At 43.3% G+C, this 24825-nt stretch overlaps 1 protein-coding gene across 7 annotated transcripts in view; it reads right to left on the bottom strand.

Moving 5' to 3' along the window:
• The window catches only part of LOC135905851 (microtubule-associated serine/threonine-protein kinase 2-like), a 92256-nt gene extending 68094 nt beyond the window's left edge, over positions 1–24162 (bottom strand). For 2 of the 7 annotated variants that reach the window (XM_070541436.1, XM_070541440.1), the window contains exons 1-11: positions 23951–24158; positions 22632–22709; positions 22517–22566; positions 16850–17053; positions 14427–14588; positions 13245–13336; positions 10558–10723; positions 1799–1971; positions 1666–1736; positions 1170–1286; positions 997–1107 (exon numbers count right to left, since the gene is read on the bottom strand). In XM_070541436.1, coding sequence (XP_070397537.1) covers positions 997–1107; positions 1170–1286; positions 1666–1736; positions 1799–1971; positions 10558–10723; positions 13245–13336; positions 14427–14588; positions 16850–17053; positions 22517–22566; positions 22632–22709; positions 23951–23969 — 1243 coding nt within the window. In that variant the 5' untranslated portion in view covers positions 23970–24158. Of the gene's footprint in view, positions 1–996; positions 1108–1169; positions 1287–1665; positions 1737–1798; positions 1972–10557; positions 10724–13244; positions 13337–14426; positions 14624–16849; positions 17054–22516; positions 22567–22631; positions 22710–23950 lie in introns of those variants that run through there. The other 5 variants (XM_070541422.1, XM_070541426.1, XM_070541430.1 and 2 more) reach the window with 5 other exon arrangements.
• Between the last annotated feature and the right edge of the window lie 663 nt (positions 24163–24825).

The raw sequence follows: 24825 nt of genomic DNA, 5'->3' as shown, positions 1-24825 counted from the left end.
AATAATCATGGGAAGCTTACCGCTTTTCTTGGAAAGAAAAGTGTACAATCATTGCATTCTACCGGTGCTAACATGTGGGGCATAAACTTGGACGTTGACAAATAAGCTACAGAACAAGTCAGGGACCCCGCAAAGAGCGATGGAACAGAAATGTGAGGGGTAACGTTGAGAGATAGGAAGAGAATGGTGTTAATCAGAGAGCAACGGGGATAGCCAATTTACTAGTTTACAATAAGTGACAAAAAATGGAGCTGGGCAGGCCACGTAATGCGCAGAGCCGGTCACCGTTGGACCATTACGGTTACAAAATGAGCGACAAGGGAAGGCAAACGCAATCGGGGATGGCAGAAAATTAGTTGGGGTGATGACATTATGAAATTTTCAGGCGCAAGTTCGAATCAGCTTGCGCAAGACCGGGGTAATTGGAGATCGCTGACAGCGGCCTTCGTTCGGCAGTGGACGTAAAAATAGGCTGACGACGATGATGATAATCAAGGCATAACACCGCAATGTATACGAACCAAACATTCAACTTGGCGTATTTCGAGAACGTTTGCAGGAAAAATAAAAATAAAACAGCCCACATACGGGAATATTTTTACAACCTTGACATCATACTGACGCACCACGCTGCATTTCGGGCGTGAAATTCAAAAAGGAGAACATTGGCCTTCAATTTTTTCTCTAGTAACCAGCTTTGTACCACCGAATAAATGTAGAGCCTTGACAGAATCCTTTGCCTATTTAAACAGGTTTAGTGTGGCTGTTTAGTGACCCTTTTAGAAGAGCGAGAAATGAGTACAAGAATCTGTTGACGGCATTCCGTCGGGCTTCGCAATATTATCACTCTGGACATGAAGCTACTGACAGCCTTCTTCAGTCTCTGTAATCTACGCAGTATATACACTTGCGCAAGTGCATCCTCCTCAAACTAAAGGTGCGGATAGTTTCACTCGACCGAGCTTGTGTTAGCTGTTAGACCGAGTATTGTGTTACCTCCAATGATGCGGTCCCGTAGAAGCTGCTTTGTCCTTCCTCTGAAAGGCACTCTGCCGGTCATCAACTTGTAAAATACGATGCCTGATGACCACCAATCGCAGGCCCTACCTGCGCAAGCGCGTGAACACGTCAACAAAGCTACCAGGGTGGTATTGGCGTGGGACACTTACCGTACGGCCGCCGTTTCAGAATCTCGGGAGCCATGTACGGGATCGTACCCGCGGACTCGCCGTCATGGAATTCAAACGCTGTCCTGGCAAAGTATCCTTTTACCAGTCGTTTTGAAACTGTCGAAGAGAGCACAGTATCACGCACACTCAAACAGCGATCTTACACGCGGCAACAGGCAGTGTCCGAAGGTGAGCATTATAAGGACCAGTTGGCTACGAGAACCTTGCGCCTCTCGATTCGGAAGAGCTCTTGCGGCACACCTGCTTGTTTAAATAGTACCAAAATTTGCCAATATGACATTAGAAGATTTTCGGTTGCAATAAACTGCAATAGGTTTTAATAGACTGCTACCGTAGAAGAAGCCAATCCCTTGCTGGCACAAATTCAAAATTTAGCTGAAATTTCTGCACGCCCTCTGACACCACTACCTCCTTCGGAGACAGAGCGCTGAGCCGTTTTGCGTAATGAGCTGCTATGTGATTCAAGCACACTCACAGTGGCCCAGGCAGACCTTGTTGGTGTCGAAGTCGATCAGCTTGACCCGGCCGCCAGGAACGATGAGCATGCTGCAATTCTTTTTATTAAGACGTGTCTCTACGGCTCCCAGGGCTACGGTGAGGGAACTTACTTGGATACCTTCACGTCTCGATGCAAGAAGCCTCGTAGGTGAAGATGCTCCAGTGCTAGAATCAGCTGTGCTATGACAATCTGCACGTGGTCGATATTCAGGTACGTAGCCTTGGTCACCACGCGCATCAGGTCCACGCCCGAGATGTACTCCATCATGGTCACGTATGAGTCCTATACAGGGTAGCAAAAAGAAATTCGATGAAGGGAGGGCAGCAGTGCACTTCTTAATAGTGCAACTTCTGCTACATGTGTTACAGATGCTTCCGTCCCACATTTTCAACTTTCAAAGGTCGTCATGCAACAGTTTAAAAAAGCGAGTTCAAGTCTGATCGGAACATCGTGAAATGGATGCAAGAGTTCGAAATCGACGGAATAAGTCCGTGGCGACAGGCACCATGTAGCCTGAAATGCAGGGAGCAGAATCTTCCAGCAAACAGCATGTCAAAATAAACATTGATTTAAAACGAAACGCATGATTCAGTGGCCTTAGGCGTTCGCCTGTACTCATGCATTTTCGTTTATTCACTTTTGTTTCTCATCAGCTCGAAACATACGGTGACTGCCATATATACCGTAAGGAAGACAACACCAGTGCCTCGCATATAGAAAAAAAAAAGAAACTCTTAGATGGCTAATGCAACTTTCCAGAATAAATCATCCAAACGCAGTGCGCTTTTCCACCGAAACGATGTCACTGACTCGCCAGGCCCCATCTGATTCTTGCGACACGCTCCCCACGTCATTTCACCTTTTCCGCCATCTCCTCCACCGCCGCCGCTGCTTGGTGCACCTCGCTATGGTTAACGTGCGCAATTACGTGTTTCTGATCTCGAAAAGCAATATTCAATTATATCATGAGTTTGAAAAAGGATTCAATTATACTTGTGCCAACTTTCTGCTCCAAATATTTATTCGTTTGCTTGTAGCCACAACTTCTTAATCTCTTCCTTTTGTAAGGCGTTTTAGCAAACACCCGATGTGTTTTCTTAAATTCTTGCGGCTCCCCAAATTGACCGACACGTTTTAAACCACTGTCACTGGTATGCATTGCAGAGGCGCTAATATTTCTGTAAGTAGCTATTGTTTTAGTCTCGCCGCGATCTCCACAGCACGCTCAGATTAGTTCGAATGTGATCATTTCTTCTGGCTCCCTCCAGTCGCCCGACAAGTCTGAACTACTTTGTTGTTTACACAATGCTTACGCTCACCTTACGAGTGCCACTGCGAATGCAAGAACACTCTTGTGTACCAAGTAATGGGGCAAGTTGTGAATCCAAGTTGTTCTCAAATAATCCGGAGTCCACCACTACGGCGTACCCAATAATCAGGTCATTGTCTTTCAATCCAAAGTCCCAGAATTTTAGTTACCGTTCAACCGTTAGTGTTTTTACAGCAATCCCCTCGGACGTCTCAGTGGATGTTACTTAAAATAAGCGAAACACTGATACTTTGTTGCGACAGCCATCATTATCTCAGATTATCACCATTTTGCATGCTTATCATACACAGGGTCCTCTGTTTTTGAATAAAACTCGATATTTCCCCATTTTTGAGCCCGGAACAAGTGTTGTAAAAATCGGGCTACACCTTTTTTTTTACTTAAGTTTCCCGTATCGTAAAAGGTAAGAATAAATGCAACTCTTACACAAAGTAATGAACGCTGTCTACACTGTGTGAGCAAGGTGTATCCTATTATTTATATTCGTGTATGCATATGACACATGCTTTATTTTTTTTCAAGTTGCAGTCAAGTGGAAACGGTCATTTATCTGGCGCCTGCCGGCCTTGAGTGAAAGAAAGTTTAATTGAATTATGGAGTTTTACGTGCCAAAAACACGATTTGATCATAAGGCTCATCGGAGTTGGGGTCTCCGGATTTATTTGAATCACCTGGGGTGCTTTAACGAGCACGTAAATATAAGTACACGGGCCTTTTTGCATTTCGACCCCAGCCAAATGCGACCGAAGTGGCCGGAATTTGCTCACGCGATCTCGTGCTTAGCAGCGCAAAACCACAGCCACTAAGCAACCACGCGAGGTGTAGAAAAGGTAGTTGCCGATTTAGTAGCGCCGTTTGCACGAACGAGACAATGGTGCATGGCATAGCATTTCCTGCACTGCCCACACGTACAAATGGCGATAATACGCTGTGACATTGCGAGGACGTTTTCCCAACTAAAGTACGTTCATAGGCCCGACAGGGTGAGGACGAGCACAGATATGCTTAGAATGTATTTAGTAGTGTACAGCTGCCCTCAGATTTACCACGAACTGAGAAGACACATATATAGCTGTATAATTGTAAAAAAAGAAATCGTTTTTAAGCTGCAAACGTTAAGTGTTTCGGAAGGAATGCGCATTAACTTATGAAATTCAAGGCAGTCAACCAATCTGGAAATCACTACCCCCCCCCCCCCTCCTCCAGCACAGGTATCAAAAGCTATATGTGTACAGGGCAAAGCATACAGGAGGCACAATACAAGACACACATGGCACTGAGTCTCTCAACGTTTTTTTTATTGTGAAAAACGACGTACCGCATATATATACCGTGATCACGCCAGGTAACAGCTAACAAAGCACTGAATCAACCAAAGACCACAGTCAGAAAGTGTTTCACAGTGAAGCCATTGAAAGACCACCAGCAGTATACTTCATATGGCAAGTCAGGTTTGCGGATAATTTCTACGCAAGGAGTTTAGCTCTTTAGATGATAACGCTGTCGACAGAGTGCTCACACAGGTGTCACCCAACTACGCGATTTCCTCAGCTTCAATTATTCCACGTGCTAGGGGATCCCTGTGCTCGGTAAAAAGAGTACACATATTACACATACACATAATAAACACGGCGGAACATTTGCATGATATACTGTGAATGGCTAAACATCCTTCGAGTGCACGTTTGACATTCTCATCATGCTGCCTTAATATACCGTTAGCACAACGGCCCGTCTGCCCGACATAAAACTTCCCGCACATGAGAGGAATCTTATACGCAGCATTTTCAATGCCATCGGTATACCTCGTTTTATGCTTATTTTGGCACTTATTTTTCGGGTTCATTGCATTATATTGCCTTGTCAAACGGCAGATACTGCTCAGTTTTGCAGGAGCATAAAATACCACTTTTACATTTGAGCGTTGCGCGATTCTCTTCAAGTTATGCGACACTTTATGCATATGAGGAATGAACGCGACATTTTCGTTTTTGCCCTTCGCAAGTTCTTGATTTCCCGCAGTACATGCTCGACACTTCTTGCGCATGTTTTCTGCTACAGACACTACAATGTATCCAAGGGAGCCTGCGGCATTTTTTCAATAGACGTAAACGACAGACATTATTCTATACCACGTGATCTATTATTAAATTGTGTAGACGACGCTATCCGGGAATTCTGAGTATATATATATATATATATATATATATATATATATATATATATATATATATATATATATATATAGTAATGTTTGTAGCCGAAAGCATGCGCAAGAAGTTTCGAGCATGTACTGCAGAATATCAAGAAATTGCACAGGGCAAACAAAAAAAGTTGCGGTCATTCAGAACTGCCGTTTAACAGCGCTAATAAAACAAGGACATGAAGAAATAAATGCCACAGACAAGCACTGACTGCCAACTGGCAGTTTATCTTAGCTTCTCCAGTCATTCTTGTACTTTTCCAGCATAGGCATGCGTACGCCAGTCACATATACATATGCAAAATCCGCAAAATCATAATCTTTCATGCAAAAGAAGCTATTTATTTTTCTGACAAAGCAAGAGAGGGAACGCGCAAACATTTGTGTCCTTCTTTTCGAATTTCATATGCCTTTATTATTTCCCTTTCCCGCTTACTTTTTTCTTTGGAAATAGTAACATGGAAGTGCATGCGTACTTGATACAATGTTCAGCTAAATGGCTTCCATATCCATTCTTTACGTTAGTGCAGTGCTTACGAGCTGCTATCGAAACACTACCGTTTGTCCAATATATGCTTTAACACGGTTCAGCGGTATCTGATAACGTTGCGCGCGCAGTCAGTAAAACAAGTTTTATGATTGGTGATACATAATGACTTTTCGAGCGTTTTCATGGGATGGCATGTCCAGGAAAGCTTGCGCAGGGCACTTAAAAGTAAATTATGCCTATTGGAAAATGTTTTTACATTGTGCGACAACTTGTGCAAGTAAGGCACCACATGCACTGGTCTCTCGTCTTTATTCTTTCATCGGTGCTTGTCTATAGTATTTGTTTCTTCGTGTCCTCCTTTTATCCGCGCTGTTAAACCTCAGTTCCAATTATGAACCAACTAGCCCTCATCAAGATGTGACTAATGCAGTCATTCCTCTTTTCATAAAGTGCCGCATAACTTGAAGAGAATCGCGCAACAGTCGAACGTAAGAGTGATGTTTTCTGTTCCTGCAAAAATGAGGAGTATTTGCCGTTCGACGAGGCCAATAATGCAATGAACCCGGAAAATAAATGCCAAACGAACCATAAAACGATATATACTGATTGCATTGAAAATGCTGCGTATAAGATTCATCTCACGTGTGGGAAGTTTTATGTCGGGCAGACAGGCCGCTATGTTAACGATAGATTCAGGGAGCATGATAACAATTTCAAACGCACACTCGAAGGATGGTTTGCCGTCCACTGTAGATCGTGCAAGTATTTCCCCGTGTTTAACATGTTTACTGTTCTGAGCGAGCACAGGGATTGCCTTGGACGGTACATAACTGAAGCTGAGAAGATCGCGCAGTTGTGCGACACCTGTGTAAGCGCCCCGTCGACAGCGTTATCAAATAAAGAGCTAAACTTAATGCGTAGAAATTATCCGCAAGTCTGACTTGCCCTATGAAATACTGCTGGTGGTCTTTCAATGGCTTCACTTTGAAAGACTTCCTGACTGTAGTATCTTGCGTGATTCAGTGCTTTGTAAGTGGTTATCTCGGCGTAAAGATATATATGCATATATGCTATGCGTCGTTTTTCACAATAAAAAAATGTTGAGAGGTTCAGCTCCTTGTGTGGTTTCTGTGCATCTTGTCTACCTTGCGCTGTGTCTACAGTCAGAATAACCAACAGCCCAACTTCCCACACTTTTGGAATAAAAAAGGGGCTTAAGGCGCGTTCGGGGTTAAGCTTGACGGCGGCTCTGCATTGACAAACTCTTGTAAGGACAGAAAAAAGCATCACACCTTTTGCGAAACATGCCTGTGTGCTTTTGTGCTAGTTTTCTGTGTTTATAAAGTTCAGAGAACAAAGTAAGCAAATGATAGCCAAGAACGTCTCTATTTGTTATTTTTCGTAATGTGGTTTAGTATAAAAGAGTAAATGATGCCTGCTAACTAAGACTTGTATAGATAAGTTCGTCGCATGACTTCAGTTTATTTCTCTGTTATTGCACGTTTCTCTGGGTGAATGCCGCTTGTTTAAATAAAACCTGTTGTGTGTAAAAGGAACCGATTGCCTGTGTTAATGGTTTGGGAAAGTTACTAGGAAAATTCGGAAGTTTCGGCTTCCAAACTAGACGAAAACCTTGATTTCTCCTCGGTTTCCCGTCTTAAAACATTACGGCCGATTTTTACTCAACGAAATTCACAAAGACATAAAACCCGGAAACGTGATAACGCTGATCATCATCAGCAGCAGCCTATTTTACCGCCTATAATTACCAGCCTATAATTACCCCTGTCCTGCGCCGACCGATGCCGATTAGCGTCCCCGAATTTCCTAATTTCTTCCCTCCACCTAGTCTTCTGCCGTCCTCGGCTGCGTTTCCCTTCTCTTGGTACCAATTCTGTAACCCTATTGGTCCAGCGGTTAACTAACCGGTGCATTACATCACCTGCCCAGCTCAATTTTTTTCTCCTTATGTCAATTAGAATATCGGCTATACTCGTTTGCTCTCTTATTCAAATCGCGCTCTTTCTGTCTCTTAACGTTATGCCTAGTATTGTCCGTCCGTTCCATCGCTCCTTGCGTGGTCCTTAACTTGGTCTCAAGCTTCTTTGTCAGTCTCCAAGTTTCTGCTCTTATCTCAGCACCCGTCCAATGCAATGATTGTATGCCTTCCTTTCTAATGATAATGACAAGCTTACAGTCAGGATCTGACAATGTCTGCCGTTTGCGCTCCAACCCTTTATTACTACTCTGTGAATTTCCTTCTCATGATCAGGGTTCCCTTTGAACAATTGACCTAGGTAAAGGTACTTCTTCACAGACTCTAGAGGCTGACTGGCGATCCTGAACTCTTGTTCTCTTGCCTCGCTATTCATCATTATCTTTGTCTTCTGCAAGATAATCTTCAACCCCACTCTTATACTCGCTCTGTTGTGGTCCTCAATCATTCGTTGTAAGTCATCTCCAGTGTAACTAAACAGGATAATGTCGTCTGCAAACCGAAGGTTGCTGAGATATTTGCCGTTGATCCTTACTCCTAAGCCTTCCCAGTTTAACAGCTTGAATACTTCTTCCAAGTACGCAATGAATAGCATTGGAGAGATTGTGTCTCCCGGTCTGACCCCTTTATTTATAGGTATCTTCCTACTTGTGTAAAAGTAAGGTAGCTGTGGAACCTCTGTAGATATTTTCCAAGGCATTTACGTAAGGGTTGTTTACTCCTTGATTACGTAATTCTTCCATGGCTGCTGGTATCTCTACTGAATCAAATGAATTTTCGTTATCTATGAAAGCCATATAGAGAGGCTTATTGTACTCTGCGGATTTCTCGATAACCTGATTAATGACATGGATGTAGTCCATTGTAGAGTATCCCTTCCTGAAGCCAGCTTGTTCCCTTGGTTGACTAAATTCCTGCGTTGACCTTATTCTATTGGATATTATTTTGGTAAATATTTTATATAAAACTGGGAGTAAGCTAATGGGCCTATAATTCTTCAATTTTTTAGCTTTAGCGTCTCCCTTTTTGTGGATTAGTATAATGATAGCATTCTTCCAGTTTTTTGAGACCCTTGAAACCGATAGACACTTCGTATAGAGAGCCGCCAGTTTTTCAATAATTATGTCTCCTCCATGTTTGATTAAATCGACTGGTAGTCCAACTTCTCCTGCTGCTTTTCCCTGTTTCATGTCTTGCAAGGGGGCTTCTAACCTCATAGCTAGTTATAGAAGGAGTCTCTGCAACCTGTTCATTAGGTCTTCGAATGGAGATATTGTGGCTCCTCTGGGTACTCTACAGGTCAGTATAGAACTCTTCCGGTGCTTTTACTATACCTTCGACATTGCTGATGATATTACCCTGCATACAGCTTGGCTTGCCCTATGCCAAGTTTCCTTCTCACTGATTTCATGCTGCGTCGACTTTTTACGGCTTCCTCTGTCTTTCTCATATTGTAATTTCGAATATCCTTTATTTTCTCCTTGTTGATCCGTTTTGATAGTTCCGTGAATACTATCTTATCTCTTGAGTTGGACTCTTTCATTCTTTGGCGTTTCTTTATTAGAACATATGTTCTTTGGGAGAGCTTGCCTATTTGTTGCCTTGGTGCCTTACCTCCCACTTCAATTACTGCTTCTGAAGCCAGCCTAGCTAGGGTTTCATTCATTACCGCTATGTCATCTTCATCTCTTTGTTCTAAGACTGCATATTTTTATACGTAGCAGCCTGAATTGGATTGCTTTTACCCTTACTGCGTCTAGGTTGGCCTGTTTCTTCTTGAACAATTTTGCTTTCTTGCTTCAGACTAAGGTGAATCCTAGACCTCACTAACATATATGATCACTGCAGTTCGCCCTACCTAACACTTCTACGTCCCGTACTATGCTGGGATCAGCAGAAAGTATGAAATTGATTTCATTTCTTTTTTGACCATTAGGGTTTTTCCAGGTCCACTTTCTGTTGCTACGTTTCTTGAAGAAGTTGTTCATTCTTCGCAGCTTATTCGTTTGCACGAATTCTACGAGCATCTCTCCTCTAGCGTTCCTTGATTCAACGCCGTAGTTGCCAATTGCTTGTTCAACAGCCTGCTTTTTCCCACTTTTGCATTGAAGTCGCTCATTGCTACAGTATACTGAGTTTGCACTTTTCTCATCACTAATTGAACATCTTCATAAAACTGATCTACTTCATCATCATTGTGACTGGATGTTGAAGCGTAGGCTTGTACTACCTTTAATCTATACCTGTTATAAAGTTTGATTACGACTACTGCTACTCTCTCATTAATTCTGTAGAATTCGTCAATGTTTCCCGCTATGTGCGTGTGGATTAGGAATCCTACCCCGTATTGCTTCTTATCTGGGAGACCTATATAGCAGAGGTCATGGACGTTAGTCAGCAGTGTATAAGCCTCACCAGTTCTAACCTTATTAAGGCCAATGCTATCTTAAACAATGCCTCCTCAAAGAGTCCTGCTCAGCTAGCCTCACTCGACAGAGTCCGGTTGTTAAAGGTTGCCAGGGTCAGTTTCCATTGGCGGCCTGTCCGGGTCCAGAGATTCTTAGCACTCTCTGCTGGATTACAGGTCTGACCGCCACCTTGGTTAGGTGTGCCGCAGCTGCTGGGCACTCAGGGCCCTTGCTTGATCGAATGAGTCATTTGAGCAGCTTCCGTATTCCCGCTAACATTTATTGCGATCCATTTTTTTAGCGCCCTCGCACTTAGGGGTACGGACGCTTACTCTATGCACACGCCTTTTTCAAATGTTTATCTCGCCAAGCTTATGACTGATTCTAAAGAAGTAACAGCTTCGATGTAAAAGACGCACGTGAAATGCGGGGTGTGCTTGCCTTGGCGCAGAAGCAGCAGTAGTACTTCACCAGGAACGGGCTACGTATGACGGACGCGACCACCTTGTCTATGCAGGCCTGCTTGTGCCGTGTGAACCGGTCCATGGCCACCAACTTCACGGTGCAGATATAGTTGGCCGGTGTGTACACCGCTTTGTACACCGCCCTGCGCTCAAAGCGAGCCTGCAGTCAGCGCCCGGCACGAAAGCTATATGCCAGCACGCCCTTTTTTTTTACTAAGGAGAATGAGGAAGGGTTAATGTCATATGGCAGCGAGAAATGCTGAAATGTCGAAACAATCAATTAGAAAGGGCAAGTATATACCGGGTGTTCTAATTTAAGTTTGACAAAATTTTAGAAATCACCGGTAGGATTTAGCACAAAATTATACTTATTCAGCTCGAATACTCAAAAAGGTATGCACTGCTGACACTGAAAATCAATACGCATACTTGAATACTAAAAAATTCAATAATTACATTTTCAACTAATTACTTTAGCGCACATATTGCGATGAATGAAATGAAGCCTGTGATTTCGCAAGGCACACACTTGGAACGAATTTTGTAGTTAGCACCAGTTTTGAGATAAGTGCAGTCAAACATGTCGTAAAAATGCATTGTTGTTGCACTTGCTTAAAAAACGTTTTTTTTATTCATTGAAGCACAAAAGTTATTGGAACACCCATGCATTCCGTTACAAACTATCGGAACGCATACCTCGAAACTGGTGTCTTCCTTAATTAGTTCTAAGAGCATATGACTTTAAAGGTTACCGACTACAATTCGTATATTGCAATTTGCGGCGTAATTAGTTGAAAAGGTTATTAGCATAACTGTGTTAATGAGTCAAATATTCACTTTCACTTTCTGTGCAGTTGTCTGCCTCTGAGAGTAATCTAGCTCAAGCAGTAGAATCACACTACATGTCATGGGTGGTTTATTAAAATTTTATTCGCGATAAAATAAAACACCCTGTATATCACTGTTTAATGACCAACGCAAGGAGCGTCCTTTTAATAATTTATGATCAAGACTGAGGCGCTGTAATTCACTCTTATCTCCTCGTCTTATCATCTCATCATCTACGCATCTTACCATCTTATGTACGAGTGAAAGTACGAGATGCTATCAAACTCTTCGAGTTTCCCACACGTCTGAGTGAATTATGCGCTTACGTTGTCACGAAGTGCTTTGAACCATTCCGTAATGAATCATTTTTGCTTCATTCAAGAACTTCATTTTAACCCTTCAAAAATACCAGTTAAGGAACTGGTCATCGCTCAAACCATTCTATTACAGTTTTTGTTCCCTTCTTACTCAATCATCGAAATGTCACCATTCCTATGCAACAAGCTATGGCAGTGCTCATTTTCTCTCCATAAACTTCCGCGCGGTGTTAGGAACGGCCTGCAGAGGTGCCGACATGCAAAGTTTTCTCAGCCAGCTGCAGCTGCGAGCATGGCGAGCTTCCCCGAAGCGACCATGGAAGCCTTCACCACCTGCCGCGGTTACTCGCTTCGTAGGGATGACGATGTGCCGCGTCAACACCCCCTCGACACTGCTATGACTAAACGTGGTCGGCGGACCAAGCATTGTTCGTGGATTCGCCGTGTTCGCTGTTTGAAGCAGGGGAGCCCCTGGAAGATATTTTGCGCGGCCGTCTCAGGGGGCTTAGAAGTCATGGACGGACGCGGTGGCCATTGTCTGCGGGGTCAACACTGGCATGAAGAGGCGCCTGCCCGGGCCAAGCCCCGTGTCTCCAAGAACCCACTCATCACGGCGTGGTCAGTAAAACCTGTGTGGAAGTGTGTGTAACCCTCCCCCTAAAACAACTCCCCCTAATCCTCCCCCTAAAACAACATTACAACTGTTTGCCAGCGGTGGGATTGACGTCCCAAACCATTACAGCGGGTATTCGCAGTGAAACTTATTCCGTGCAGTTACCTGCACTATAGCTTTGTTTTAATCATGAGCATTCAACTGTAACAAGCGCAAGCGTACCCTAATTGCACTGCTCTTTAGTGTTTCAATTTAGATTAGCACACGATATTGGAGCTGCTGCCATGCGATGATTACTCAAAACTGTATTGTTGAGGTTTATCACCTGCATATCTCTGCACGTACGTGCGCGCCAGCGCGCTTCATACTGTTCCCGAAAGCTACAGCTTGTGCCTGATTGAAGCCGAGTTTCGGAAAATTAGTTTGGCCTTTTTTTTCCAGGGCATTTTGGCTTTGATCAAGAACGCTCAACACTAGTTATGGCATCTTATGCGGAGGGACCAAACAAGAAACGACAACAACTGTAGAAGCGTAATGACAGAATTATACGGAATGACGTTGCATGGTTGCCATAATAAACTTGTATAAAACAATGTGAAAGATCGAGCTATTTGGTATTCCATAACCAAAGTTCATTTAGCCCGCAGAGACCCCGTACAGAAAAGAGACAGACAAGAAAGACAGAAAAGACAGAAAAAGAAAAGACAGAAAAGACAAGCATGCACAATTGTGAAACCTTGGAAATATGTCTTAATCACTAACAAAAGGAACACTTGGACAGGACTGGTGAAAAGAGCACGAAGTGATTGGCCTAACCGTAAACGAGTGAGATATTTATAGTCAGCAATTTGTGGGGCATTGCGCAACTTCAAGAAGTAGTGAGAGCTGTGGAGGTGCGATAATTACCCAAATCCGCCGGCACCAAGAAGCTTTTGTGGCTTAAATTCCTTCATCTTCGGTATGAAGGTCGTGTAAGGTGGAATGTTCTCCAGGTTAAGCTGAAAGACAGGAAACACAAGGTGTGTCACTATTTATATTGCTCTTCACATTCATTGTTCTCAGTGCTCCTAATTCCTGTATGCGATACGAAAACTCCTTCTTCCTTTAAGCGCTGATTCGAGCTTCGGAATGGAGGTTTTAGCCTATAATATGCTATACTGGCAAAACTTGAACGTGCTGTTCAGGTTTGGCGCGAGTCCGGTAAGGAAGCAAAACGCAAGGCTTTTACTATAGGTGGACAAGTAAATGTAATGCTGGAATGGCAAATCATCATCATCATCAGCCTATCTTATATTCACTGCAGAACGAAGGCCTCTCCCTCCGATCTCCAATTGCCCCTGTCCTGCACCAACCGAGTCCAACTAGCACCCGCGAATTTCTTCATTTCATCGCACCACCTAGTCTTCTGCCCTCCTCTACTGCGCTTCGCTTCTCTTGGTACCCATTACAGAATTTCATGTTAGGGAAGAGCACCCAGGGGTTATGTGCCAGATCTATGATACATGGATGTAGAAGCCTGAGAACCTTGCGCTCATGGGATATATTCCTTGATCAAGGATCGTATAATAAGCCTGTGTAGCGCGTGGCAACACACGGTAGCTTGAGGAAGTGATAATGCTGACGGGTCTCGTCCTGACAGCCTAAAAGCAGGCTGACCTATCAAATTATTTTGGTAAGATGGAGGTTCTGCGCTTGAGCGCAAACTTTTCTTTGTTATTTTCAATACCAATTGGTTGTCGCGTTGCCTCAAAATTTGCCTTATAGCGTGCACATACGGCACGGCCACTTCTGTCTCAAATGTAGAAATGCGCGAGGTTCACACACGTTAGAAAGCATTGCACGCATTTTGTTCATTCTTTTTGCAATTGCTTTTATTGAATTTTTTATGGCAAGGTGTGCAAAACGATGAGCACTCTCTAGAGCATTTGTCCCACCTAGTCAATAATGCATATCGCAAGCAGTGAAATAATCGTGGCAACGCTCATTAATTATATTATGCTTCCTTTCATTCACAGTGTGGGTATGACTGAACGACAGAACTGCGTCGTGTTTCTTTTATTACTCGTGCAAGAATCGACACATGCGCACCTTTTCGGTCTTGCTGACCACGCTGTCGCCGATGGCCATCCAGTCGGTGACACTCACTTCGCAGATCTTCTCTAGAGAAGTCGCCAACTCGCCAATGATGATGGTCAGCTTACGTATCGTGGTACCCAGTTCTTTCGCTGTCTCCGGAGCCCGTTTCATGCACTGCGGGTGAGGGGTTGCTGTACAGCCACATACGGCTGCCGGCAAGCCCGCGCGTACAATGACGGGAATTTGTTGAGCACGCGGATGGCGCACAGTCGAATGGTCAAGCGGCTTACGCGCCCATCGTAATACTCAAAGATACAGTCAGCGCAGGCGGGTGCGATCAGCGTGGTTCATCCCCTATTTCCAGGTTAGACATGTAGGCCACATCAAAATTAAATTTATTTGCCGCTGTCATTGCCGTAATATTACCCACTAGTGTAGCTGCAGCACAATCACATAGAGCGCGGAGTCAGTGTGCGAAAGTTTGCATTTTCTTCGTCTGCAGGGGCGAGACAATGTTCTTCTCAGCAAACAATGCTTTACTGACTAGTTGGTTGATAGCCTCTCTGCAGAGGACACAGACGCCAGATAGTAAGCGATAGGACGCGCCTGGCGATTTGCACCTTGGCGACGACTGAGGCTCTCCTGGCGTAGGGTGGTGTCGTTGATAAAATGCAGCAGTGAAGATAAATTTCACAGTGAGAAAGCATGAGTAGGGGAGATGAGCTAATCTGATAAAGCATAGGCAAAGCAAGTTGTCGAGCCAGCGGCCTAAATTAAACAGCGCGAATGCACTTCTAAGCGCATCGCAGACAGGTGTGTTGGGGGCCGTTTGCACGTACGTGCTGAGTGGTGGATGGACTCTACGCGAGCATTTCTTACTTATTTTTCAGATGGTTTCTGCATGCGCTTGTTGTACTCATTGATAGTGCAGGGGCTGTGCGGTAAAACGTACAGTGGTATGTGTGATAGCTCTTGATCTGTGCCGACAGCAGTCTGAATTCGGACCCCTCACTTCGCCTATTTACAACTATTGTGCGCAAATGACTCAATGGAGCAGCCCAGTGCCGCTCGCGTGATAAAGCACACCTGAAGAATAAGTGTTTGACGCAATGCAGTAGTCTTTCTAATCCCTAAACTGACAATAGAGTTCTCTTCAGGTACCTAGTGAACAATACTTTTTTAATAATGGTTAAATTATACTGTTTAAACACTATACTTATTAAAGCATTCAATAGCTAATATCGTTCTGCAACCTTAGACTACATTTTGCGCGAACAACCTGGTATTTCGCAGTATCACTCAGTGCTATGCTTCTATATCGTCACCTTCAGTTCAGCAGTGCCATGCCTCACGATGCATTTAGCAGCATCGACATACGCGATATCTCTTAATATGTTACTTCGTGTTTTAAAGCTGATACGTTTCCGCAAAAACGCTACCATACTACTCATAAACCACCATCGCTGAGAGGTTCATATCTGTCTTTTTTAGTGCAGCACTTTCACAGTCAATTACCTTCAGCTGATGATTGCAATAATTTTCAGCGAATCAGCAAGTGGATCTGCTCTTGGTCTAAGCCTGAAAATCTCCCCAGCCCAACGCTTTTCAGCTTTGAGTGGGCCGGAAGTGGAGACAGGTTGTTAATTTCAGTACGTTATAGCCAGGGCCACCAGAGATCATGCTCACTCACGAACGATGGTATGACCACGTCACACTTCCGAGTCCAGCCAGATTTTGGAGCTCTTCGAAGCGAATTGTGAGAGCAAATTCGCGCGATCAGAAGCAGCCGGATGCCGCCATTTCGAAAGCTCAATTCCAACTAGAGAGACATGGGGCTGCTTTTCAATATACTTCAGACGACTCAAAACAACCATCCGAAAAATAATTAGAGACATAGCGGCAGGGAGACTGTACTCAGCACAAGAAGTTTGTACTTATACGCGGCCTCGCGTTACACCTCGCGTTACACAGCCTACAATCTCTATAGTTCTCTTACAGCCATATTTGGCTGCCATCATATTCGCTTTTTCTTGTGAGAATTACTTGCTCGTCACACCTTGCATGTCGTCATGAGAGTAAAAGGCACTATGGCGTGTTCAAATCATATCAATCTGATTTTGTATTACCGCTATTATATGGCAGCGAATATCAGTTCTCGTTTTAACTATCATTTTTTTAAGCGAACTGACATCTAGAACAAAGAACGACATGGGGCGCTTACACGTACTCTAATTTATTCACATTCTAAAGCCTCCCCTCCCCCCAACAATGTTCCACTTTCTGCGCACTCACATCTTTCACCCCACACTAAATAAAGAAAAGCTTCATTGAGACCATATTCACTTTGCTTTGATGTTGTATTTCTGTTGAGAAATTTCGCAAATATCCTGCAAAATAAGGCGAACACTTCTGCAATGGCATGGCAATGCACGCACCAAGCTGTGAAGGCCGATGAGGTTCTCGATCATGTCGCGGATGTCCTGGAAGGTTATGACCTGCCGGTTCAGCTTTTGCAAGCAGTCTTGGGCGGCCAGAACAACCTGCTCCTGGCAGAAGTGTGACAGGGGGTCGCGGAACAGGGAAACCTTGCTTTCTCGTTTGATGAAGAACTCAAGCAGCACTGTAGTTACTTTCGGGATCTGCGCAGCAGGATTCATCGGGCGTACTTTCAGCGCAAGCTGAAGCGCGATTGAAGAAAGGAGCATATATATAGGAGGCTTTATACACGTAAATTCACCTACGTAAACGTACTCTTTCACAGACTCTAGAGGCGGACTGGCGATCCTGAACTCTTGTGCCCTTGCCCGGCTATTGATCGTTATCTTTGTCTTTTGCATATTAATCTTCAATCACACTCTTATAGCTTCTCTGTAGTGGTCCTCAATCACTTGTTGTAACTTGTCCCCGGTGTTGCTAAACAGGACAATGCCATCTGCGAATCGAAGGTTGTTGAGATAGTCGGTGTTGATCCTTAATCTTAAGCCTTTCACTTTTAATAGCTTGAATACTTCCAAGCACGCACTCACAGGGGATTCTGATCATGAGAAGCAAATTTACAGAAGAATAAAAATGGGTTGGAGCACATACGGCAGGCATTGTCAGATCCTGACTGGAAGCTTACCGTTATCGTTAAATAAGTGTACAATCAATGCATTCTACCGGTGCTGACAAATGGGGTAGAAACTTGGAGACTGACAAAGAAGCTCGAAAACAAGCTAAGGACCGCGCAAAGAGCGATGGAACGAAGGAATGATGTTACACATAACATTCGCCTAACGAAGGTTAGGCGTACCGTTAGAGACTGCAAGAGAGCGGTGTGGATCAGAAAGCAAACAGGGATAGCCCAAGTCCTAATGGACATTAAGAGAAAGAAATCGAGATGCGCAGGTCATGTAATGCGTAGGTTAGATAACCGGTGGGAGATTAGGGTTACAGAATGGGTGCCAAAAGAAAGGACGCGCAGTCGAGGAAGGCAGAAGACTATGTGGGGTGATGAAATCAAGAAATTCGCAGGCGCTAGCTGGAATCGGTTGGCGCAGGACAGGGGTAATTGTAGATCGCAGGTAGAGGCCTATGTCCCGCAGCGGAAATAAAAAAGGCTGCTGCTGCTGCTGCTGCTGCTGCTGCTGCTGCTGCTGCTGCTGCTGCTGCTGCTGCTGCTGCTGCTGCTGATGATGATGATGATGATACACGTAAATATTGGAATATTCGATGCTTGATTCAAGTGCCGCAAACACCACACCTTACTTTGTCTTATACTTTCCCGTTCGAGCATGAGTCAGACCAATGTGACATACACTGGCAAACGTGGAAACAGGAACGCGTGCCCTATACTTCAGGTTGAATTTCTCGCGTACCAATTTACGCAGATGGTGCTTTCGCTGCAATCTTGTAAATATTTGTTCGGGCAAGAGCCTGGGAGTCACATATTTCATGTACGCGAATGTGACAAAGCTAAGGAACAGCAAGGACCACAATATACGCTCATATACACTAGTGAAATCGACGACAGAACAAAATTTAGGTGGAGACCTCTATAAAAATACTTTCGTGGTACAGCCATCAGTGAAGGTTCTGTACAACGAACTACAAAAGATGCCACCGCGTTGGCCAGAGGGCAAACCACCAAAAGCAGAGAACACCAGCGCGATCTATTTCACCTGCATATTGACTGGGCGCAATGTTAATGCGTTGCCCTGAAGAATCGTATTCCGCGAGGCTCTGAATCTGAGTGGCTTATCACGAAATAGTGACGCTACCATCGCGGCATTCGTGATGTACCAAAAAATTCGCCATTTCATCGTCTAATCAACACTTGACTAATCATAAATACAGAAGGTCAGACTCTCCAACACAACTTATGAAGGACAATACTATCCCGTTGCTTAGTACACGTAGAAAACTGAGCCGCATTTCTTTCCTTCATAAAATTTTGGCAGGAAAGCTTAGCATTGCTCCCCCCTCATTCCTCAAGCACTCCACTACTCGAAGGACCCGACATTATAGCGAACACTCATTACAGCCTATTTTTGCTAAAACAAACTCATTTGAGCGCAGTTTTTTCCCTCAAACAATAGCTGATTGGAACGCGTTTCCTGAATCGATTTTTCGCTCTCCTGACGTGGAACAGGCCCTTCAAACTTTGTTTCTTCAGTAGAAAGTAAGCAATTTCAATGTTCATTGTTTTAGTTTCTGCTCTGTCATTTTTAATTTTTGATTCTCTTGTATGTTACATGCAATGTAATCTTTTTTTTCTTTTTTTTGCATTTGCGTGCTGTTATGATTTGTGTTTTCATGCCCCTCCTGCTTGGGCCAATCTGGCCTGCAGTATTCTGAAATAAATAAATAAATCTGCAGCAACGTAAGAACACTGCTGCAATTATGTGTGATTCTGAGTGCAGCGAAAGAACAAGAAACGGTTAAAGCAGTCATTAAAGCATGTTCGAGTAATATAGCAAGGAACACAAACATATAATAAGTTCTGCCACATCAGTGCAGCTTAATTGATCTCTTGTCTCAAATAACTCAAGGATGACATTTTTTGCCTGGAGAATGTATCGTCAACTAGCTCACGTAATTAGAAATACACGCCAACGGGATCGCTGCAAAGTATACTGTGTGATTACTGGACGTAATTTACTTTTATGAGAAGTTAGAGACCATCAATATCATTGAGTAAGATTATTTAACACGTTGTGTACCCTAAGCGGCTCCACAGCCACTGTAGTCCTCCATAAAAAAAAGCAACAAAATCCCAATAAATAAGGGCGTGAGGCAGGGAGATACGATATCTGCAATGCTATTCACAGCGTGTTTACAGGATGTATTCAGACACCTGGATTGGGAAGAATTGGGGATAAGAGTTAATGAAGAATACCTTAGTAACTTGCGATTCGCTGATGGTATTGCCTTGCTTAGTAACTCAGGGGACGAATTGCAATGCATGCTCACTGACCTGGACAAGCAAAGCAGAAGGGTGGGTCTAAAAATTAATCTGCATAAAACTAAAGTAACGTTTAAAACTCTCGGAAAAGAACAGCAGTTTACGATAGGTAGCAAGGCACTGGAAGTGGGAGAGAGTACATCTACTTGGAGCAGGTAGTGACCACGGATCCGGATCATGAGACTGAAATAATTACAAGAATAAGAATGGGCTGGGGTGCGTTTGGCAGGCATTCTCAGATCATGAACAGCAGGTTGCCATTACCCCTGAAGAGAAAAGTGTATAACAGTTGTGTCTTACCAGTACTCAACTACGGGGCAGAAAGCTGGAGGCTTACGAAAAGGGTTCTACTTAAATTAAGGACGACGCAACGAGCTATGAAAAGAAGAATGATGGATGTAACGTTAATGGGATGAGAGCAGATTGGGTGAGTGAACAAACTCTAGTTAGTGACATTTTAGTTTAAATCAAGAAAAAAAATGGCCATGGGCAGGGCTTGTAATGAGGAGGGAAGAGAACCGATGGTGATTAATGGTTACGGACTGCATTCCAAGAGATGGGAAGCGTTGCAGCGGGCGGCAGAGGTAAGGTGGGCGGATGAGATTAAGAAGTTTACAGGGACAACATGGCCACAATTAGCACAGGACCGGGGTAGTTGGAGAAGTATGGGAGAGGTCATTACCCTGCAGTGGGCGTAGCCAGGCTGATGATGATGATGATACCCTAAGTTTCGTCTCTGTTCATTTCTACTATTAAAATGACGCCTTTTCAATATTTTCCAAAGTTTCACATATCTCTCTTCCTGATACACGGTCAACCTGTGTTTTTAATAATACTGAAGAGAGAACAGTGCGATGTAATACCATGAAATAAACATGAGAAATAGAAAAAATATCAGACGTTGTAGAGATCAGAAGTTTACGCACAGCAGCTGTGTCAGACAGCCGGAAGACTAGCTCGATTGATAGGTGCAATGTCCTGAACCTGAAAGCTCCATGAGCTCACAAGCATAAAACTTTATTTACATTTTACTGAGACACACCATTCTAATAAACACAAGCAAAAAGGTAGCGTCTTGGACAAATGAATATAGAGTTTAGCAGTTCAAAGACCGGTACAAGAGAAAGTTAAGATTTTATTTATGGTTTTCAAGTTAAGATTTTATTTATGGTTTTCAAATAGAGGTGGCATCAGTCTTCGCGTACATTAAGACTGATGCAATGCTCAACGGAGTCCAAATAAGCTATTTAAACTTATCTACCTCATGCAAGACATTCCGATTATACTACTGTCACCCATGTTTTCGCTTTTGACTTTCGCCGCTTCGTTACTGAACAGCCTACAGTGCAATTGTCTGGGCACAAGACCAAAGGTGAACCAGCTGGATAAAACATGCAGAGAAAGGAAGTAAATTTTAGGCTACATTCAGCCTTCTGTCTTAATGGAGACTTTATTTGCATGCATACATTCCAATGAACGAGTCCCTATTCGCCGACAGGAATTGTGAAGTCATTTGCTACAACAGTTGCGGTAGTGGTGGCCAATATGTGAACTTATCCTAATAGAAGTCTTTTATGCTTTACAACAAATAAGAACCGCCTTTTACAATGTCCTGTATACGGTGCTCTAAAAAGCATGGTGCGAGTGTGCCCGTGCATCAGTAAGGTGCAGTGAGCGCTCAGCGAAAAGTGCTTATAAAAAACCGATTGAAATACGAATTCAATGGCGATGAGACTATATCGAACAAGAATTGTAATCGTATATCTTTTGAATAGCTTCCTAATATTGAGAAGGCTTTCCAGCTAGTTTTGAAACACTATAGTGAATACGTTTTATTTCGTTGACAACATATTTATTGCAACTAGAGTATTGGGATTTGTCTGATTAATGAAAGAAACAAATACAGCTAGATTGCATCCATATATGAACATAATGAGGATATCTGTAACTATTAAACTCGGAAATTAGGTTGAAGAAGAAAGAAGAGAAAGAAACAGGGATCACAATTGGACGAAACAGGCTAACTACATCGGAAACACCACAAATAAAACAGCACAAATTGGGTCACGCTTCTCATGATTAAACAGCTGAATGCAAAAGCCCCTAAAAACGGTCACACGAGCTTATAATGACGTCTTCATCATGAGTCCGTTTAAGGAAGCTATAGTATATTTGACGTACCACTCAATAAATGTTCCAACTTTCGAATAGCTGTCACTTGATTCGAAGACCAAGTTGAATAGCATGCATTCAATTCGTTAGTCAAAAGTTTGAAAAATTCGCACACACTCTACTTGTAACGCCCCAGTGCACCAACAAGGCATGACATTCGTCTGTCGAAGTCCTGCTGTCACGCACTCAGTCTCCATCTAAGCTGAAATGAGTCTCATTGTTGGGAACAGCCCCTATTTAATTGCATTTGTATTACTTGTCTCCTATTAAGAACCGATGCTTTTCCCTGCCGTAAGCTGAAGTGCATCAGCACTCGCTGTACTGATCTGGAGCCGAATTCACTTTTCGTTCGTAAGTGATCGTTGACATTGGCCGTTCGCCTTCGTTAATTACGTGCCCATAATCAAGATTGGTTTGAATTTTCTCTAACGAATATTTCTAGCGCAAGTGATTAGCTTATGAAGTGAGAACCTCTGTCGAAGCTTACCCTTGGGAACAAGGTAGTTAGAACCTTTGCTGAAGACTTCTTTTTCTGTTCTGTAAGCAGAAGTGCACATTGTTGTCTACGTCTTACCATTCAAAGAAGAATTATGTGAACTTACTGTCTTGGCTCCCTTTATTGTTCGTTGGTATGAAGCGGTGATGGGAAGCACAGGAGTGAAAAGAATAAAAAAAGGTTCCTGTTAGATTTTAACACATCAAGATTTGTTAGAAAGGGTGTAAATTACCAAATATAACGTTAAAAGATCATCTTTATCAGAATATTTTTGCTGTTAGGGGTAGCCAGTTAACACACGTGTCGTACCGTGCACATTGGCAATGACTACAAATAATGCATCCGTAGCTTTTAAAACCAATGCTTTTGAAAACAAGTTCGTTTACAGTCGTGCAGATAGTCAGTCTACTGTCTGTAGAGCTGTTAAGTCGGAAGCCACGCATGGACGACCGTGTCAGTAAATTTTTAGTACTATTAAGCTCTCATCCAAGACACTACTCTGGTGTAGCAAATGCCGAGAATTCACGCAAGGTTTGATCTATCTGCAGCCAAAGCACTCTCTGTTTACTACTTCCCTTCAACTTCAAAGCAGAAACATTTGGCAAACGATGGCTCGTCACGTAAAGGCAATTACATTTTTAGCAATATGTGAACTATTCTTCAGCGTTACATCGCACATGCAAACATTATAGTTTCTCAGACATTAGTTTCATCAGCAAACATTAGTTTCTCAGAATTGCTTGAGATGTACGTGCACAAAGATTCACCGTTGACATGCTGACATACTAAATATGTGAACAAGTTTCTGCACATCGAGCCAATTTTGTAACGCCCTGCACATCCATGCCAAATCGGCGCAATGTTAGCACTGCAGGCCCTATTTTGTGGCACGCGCACTCTTTCGGAAACATAGTCATGTTCCGAAGCATTACACTGCACGCTCTCGCCACCCAAATCACTATGCAAAAAATAAAAAAATGGCTTCGAGCGAGAGCCAGAAATGTTTCATATTGCATCACACGAAACCGAAGGTTGTTTGTGGGCTAGCTGACTATGGTTGTGGAAGCAGCCCACAGATAGTCACACAGACAAACACAGAAACAGACAAAACACAAATACTAAACACTCATCAGCGCTTGTGTTCTGTACGTATCTGTGTTTGTTGATGCGACTTCAAATGCGCTACTACTACGGCAACATGAAAGCTATTGTAACACGATTCAGACACAATAGCACAACCAGTGGCGTAAAGAAGCTGTCCAATACTTACTCACTCGAAAACAACAATGTGATAGCACTAATCGCGACTGTTTTTTTTAAGACGTTACATCATAACTATAAAGAAACGTGCCAAGGAAAGCGTAGACAGTGGGAGCTGCGGTACGGGCAGCAGGACTTAGACTTTATGTAAGGTCGTATGCTTACCAGGTGAGACGTCTCCCATGCTTGAAAATTAGGCTAACGAACAAACCCACTGAGTACAACGCAGAGACACTGAAGCCACTTCAAAGTGTGAACGAACGGAAAACGTCTTTCTTCATCCATGCCAACGCGCCTTTTTCTCGCGATTTCTCCGCGTGCTTCAGTTTAGAGTTGCTTCTTTTTTTTCGTCTTCACGGCGCTAAAAAGCACCCTGTCGTAACACTTTTGATCTTTTCACCTTTGCTCTTGTAAGCCACGCTGTTTCGCCGCGTCTGACAATCGGTGGGGCAGACCGCGCTGAGCACGAAAATGACCTCTATCGCACGTGACGTCGCCTTTTTTGTGGCGATCATCGCGAAAAGAAAAAATAAATTGTTGCCTCAGCATTGACAACATCCGACAGATTTGGATTCAGTGTGTCATCAGGGCACTTTTCTCTTAAAGTAACTCAACTTCAACCCGGCATAAGCTATTCGTCCCTACTTCTTTTTTTTTTCGTGATCAGTTTTACCCGTTTGAAAGTAATGTGGAAATGAACACTAGTATCTTGTAAGCTAAGGGTGCAAAAAAAAAAAAACAGTCTACTCGGCGCAACGTTTCCAGAAGCAAACAATGTGAAAGTAGTAAGTGTGTTGCTGAAAAATTGCCCCGATTGAATCTAGCATGAATAAAAGCAGATATTTGTTTATTTTGCACTATAGGCAGAACCAACTTAGCAGTAAACACCTGGTTTTATGACGTGGCAATAAACGTGCATAAATTCTTTAAAAAAATATCGCCAAGGCCTACCATAGAAAAACGAAATGTTGCCGCAAGCTATTTCGAAGGCAGCATCAATTAACGGCGATATATTCAACGTACGACGCATGACTTTCAGG

The sequence above is a fragment of the Dermacentor albipictus genome, chromosome 1, assembly GCF_038994185.2.
Source record: "Dermacentor albipictus isolate Rhodes 1998 colony chromosome 1, USDA_Dalb.pri_finalv2, whole genome shotgun sequence".
Classification (NCBI taxonomy): Eukaryota; Metazoa; Arthropoda; class Arachnida; order Ixodida; family Ixodidae; genus Dermacentor; species Dermacentor albipictus.
The sequence above is the reverse complement of the archived record's forward strand: the minus strand, read 5'-3'. Positions and strand labels throughout refer to the sequence as shown.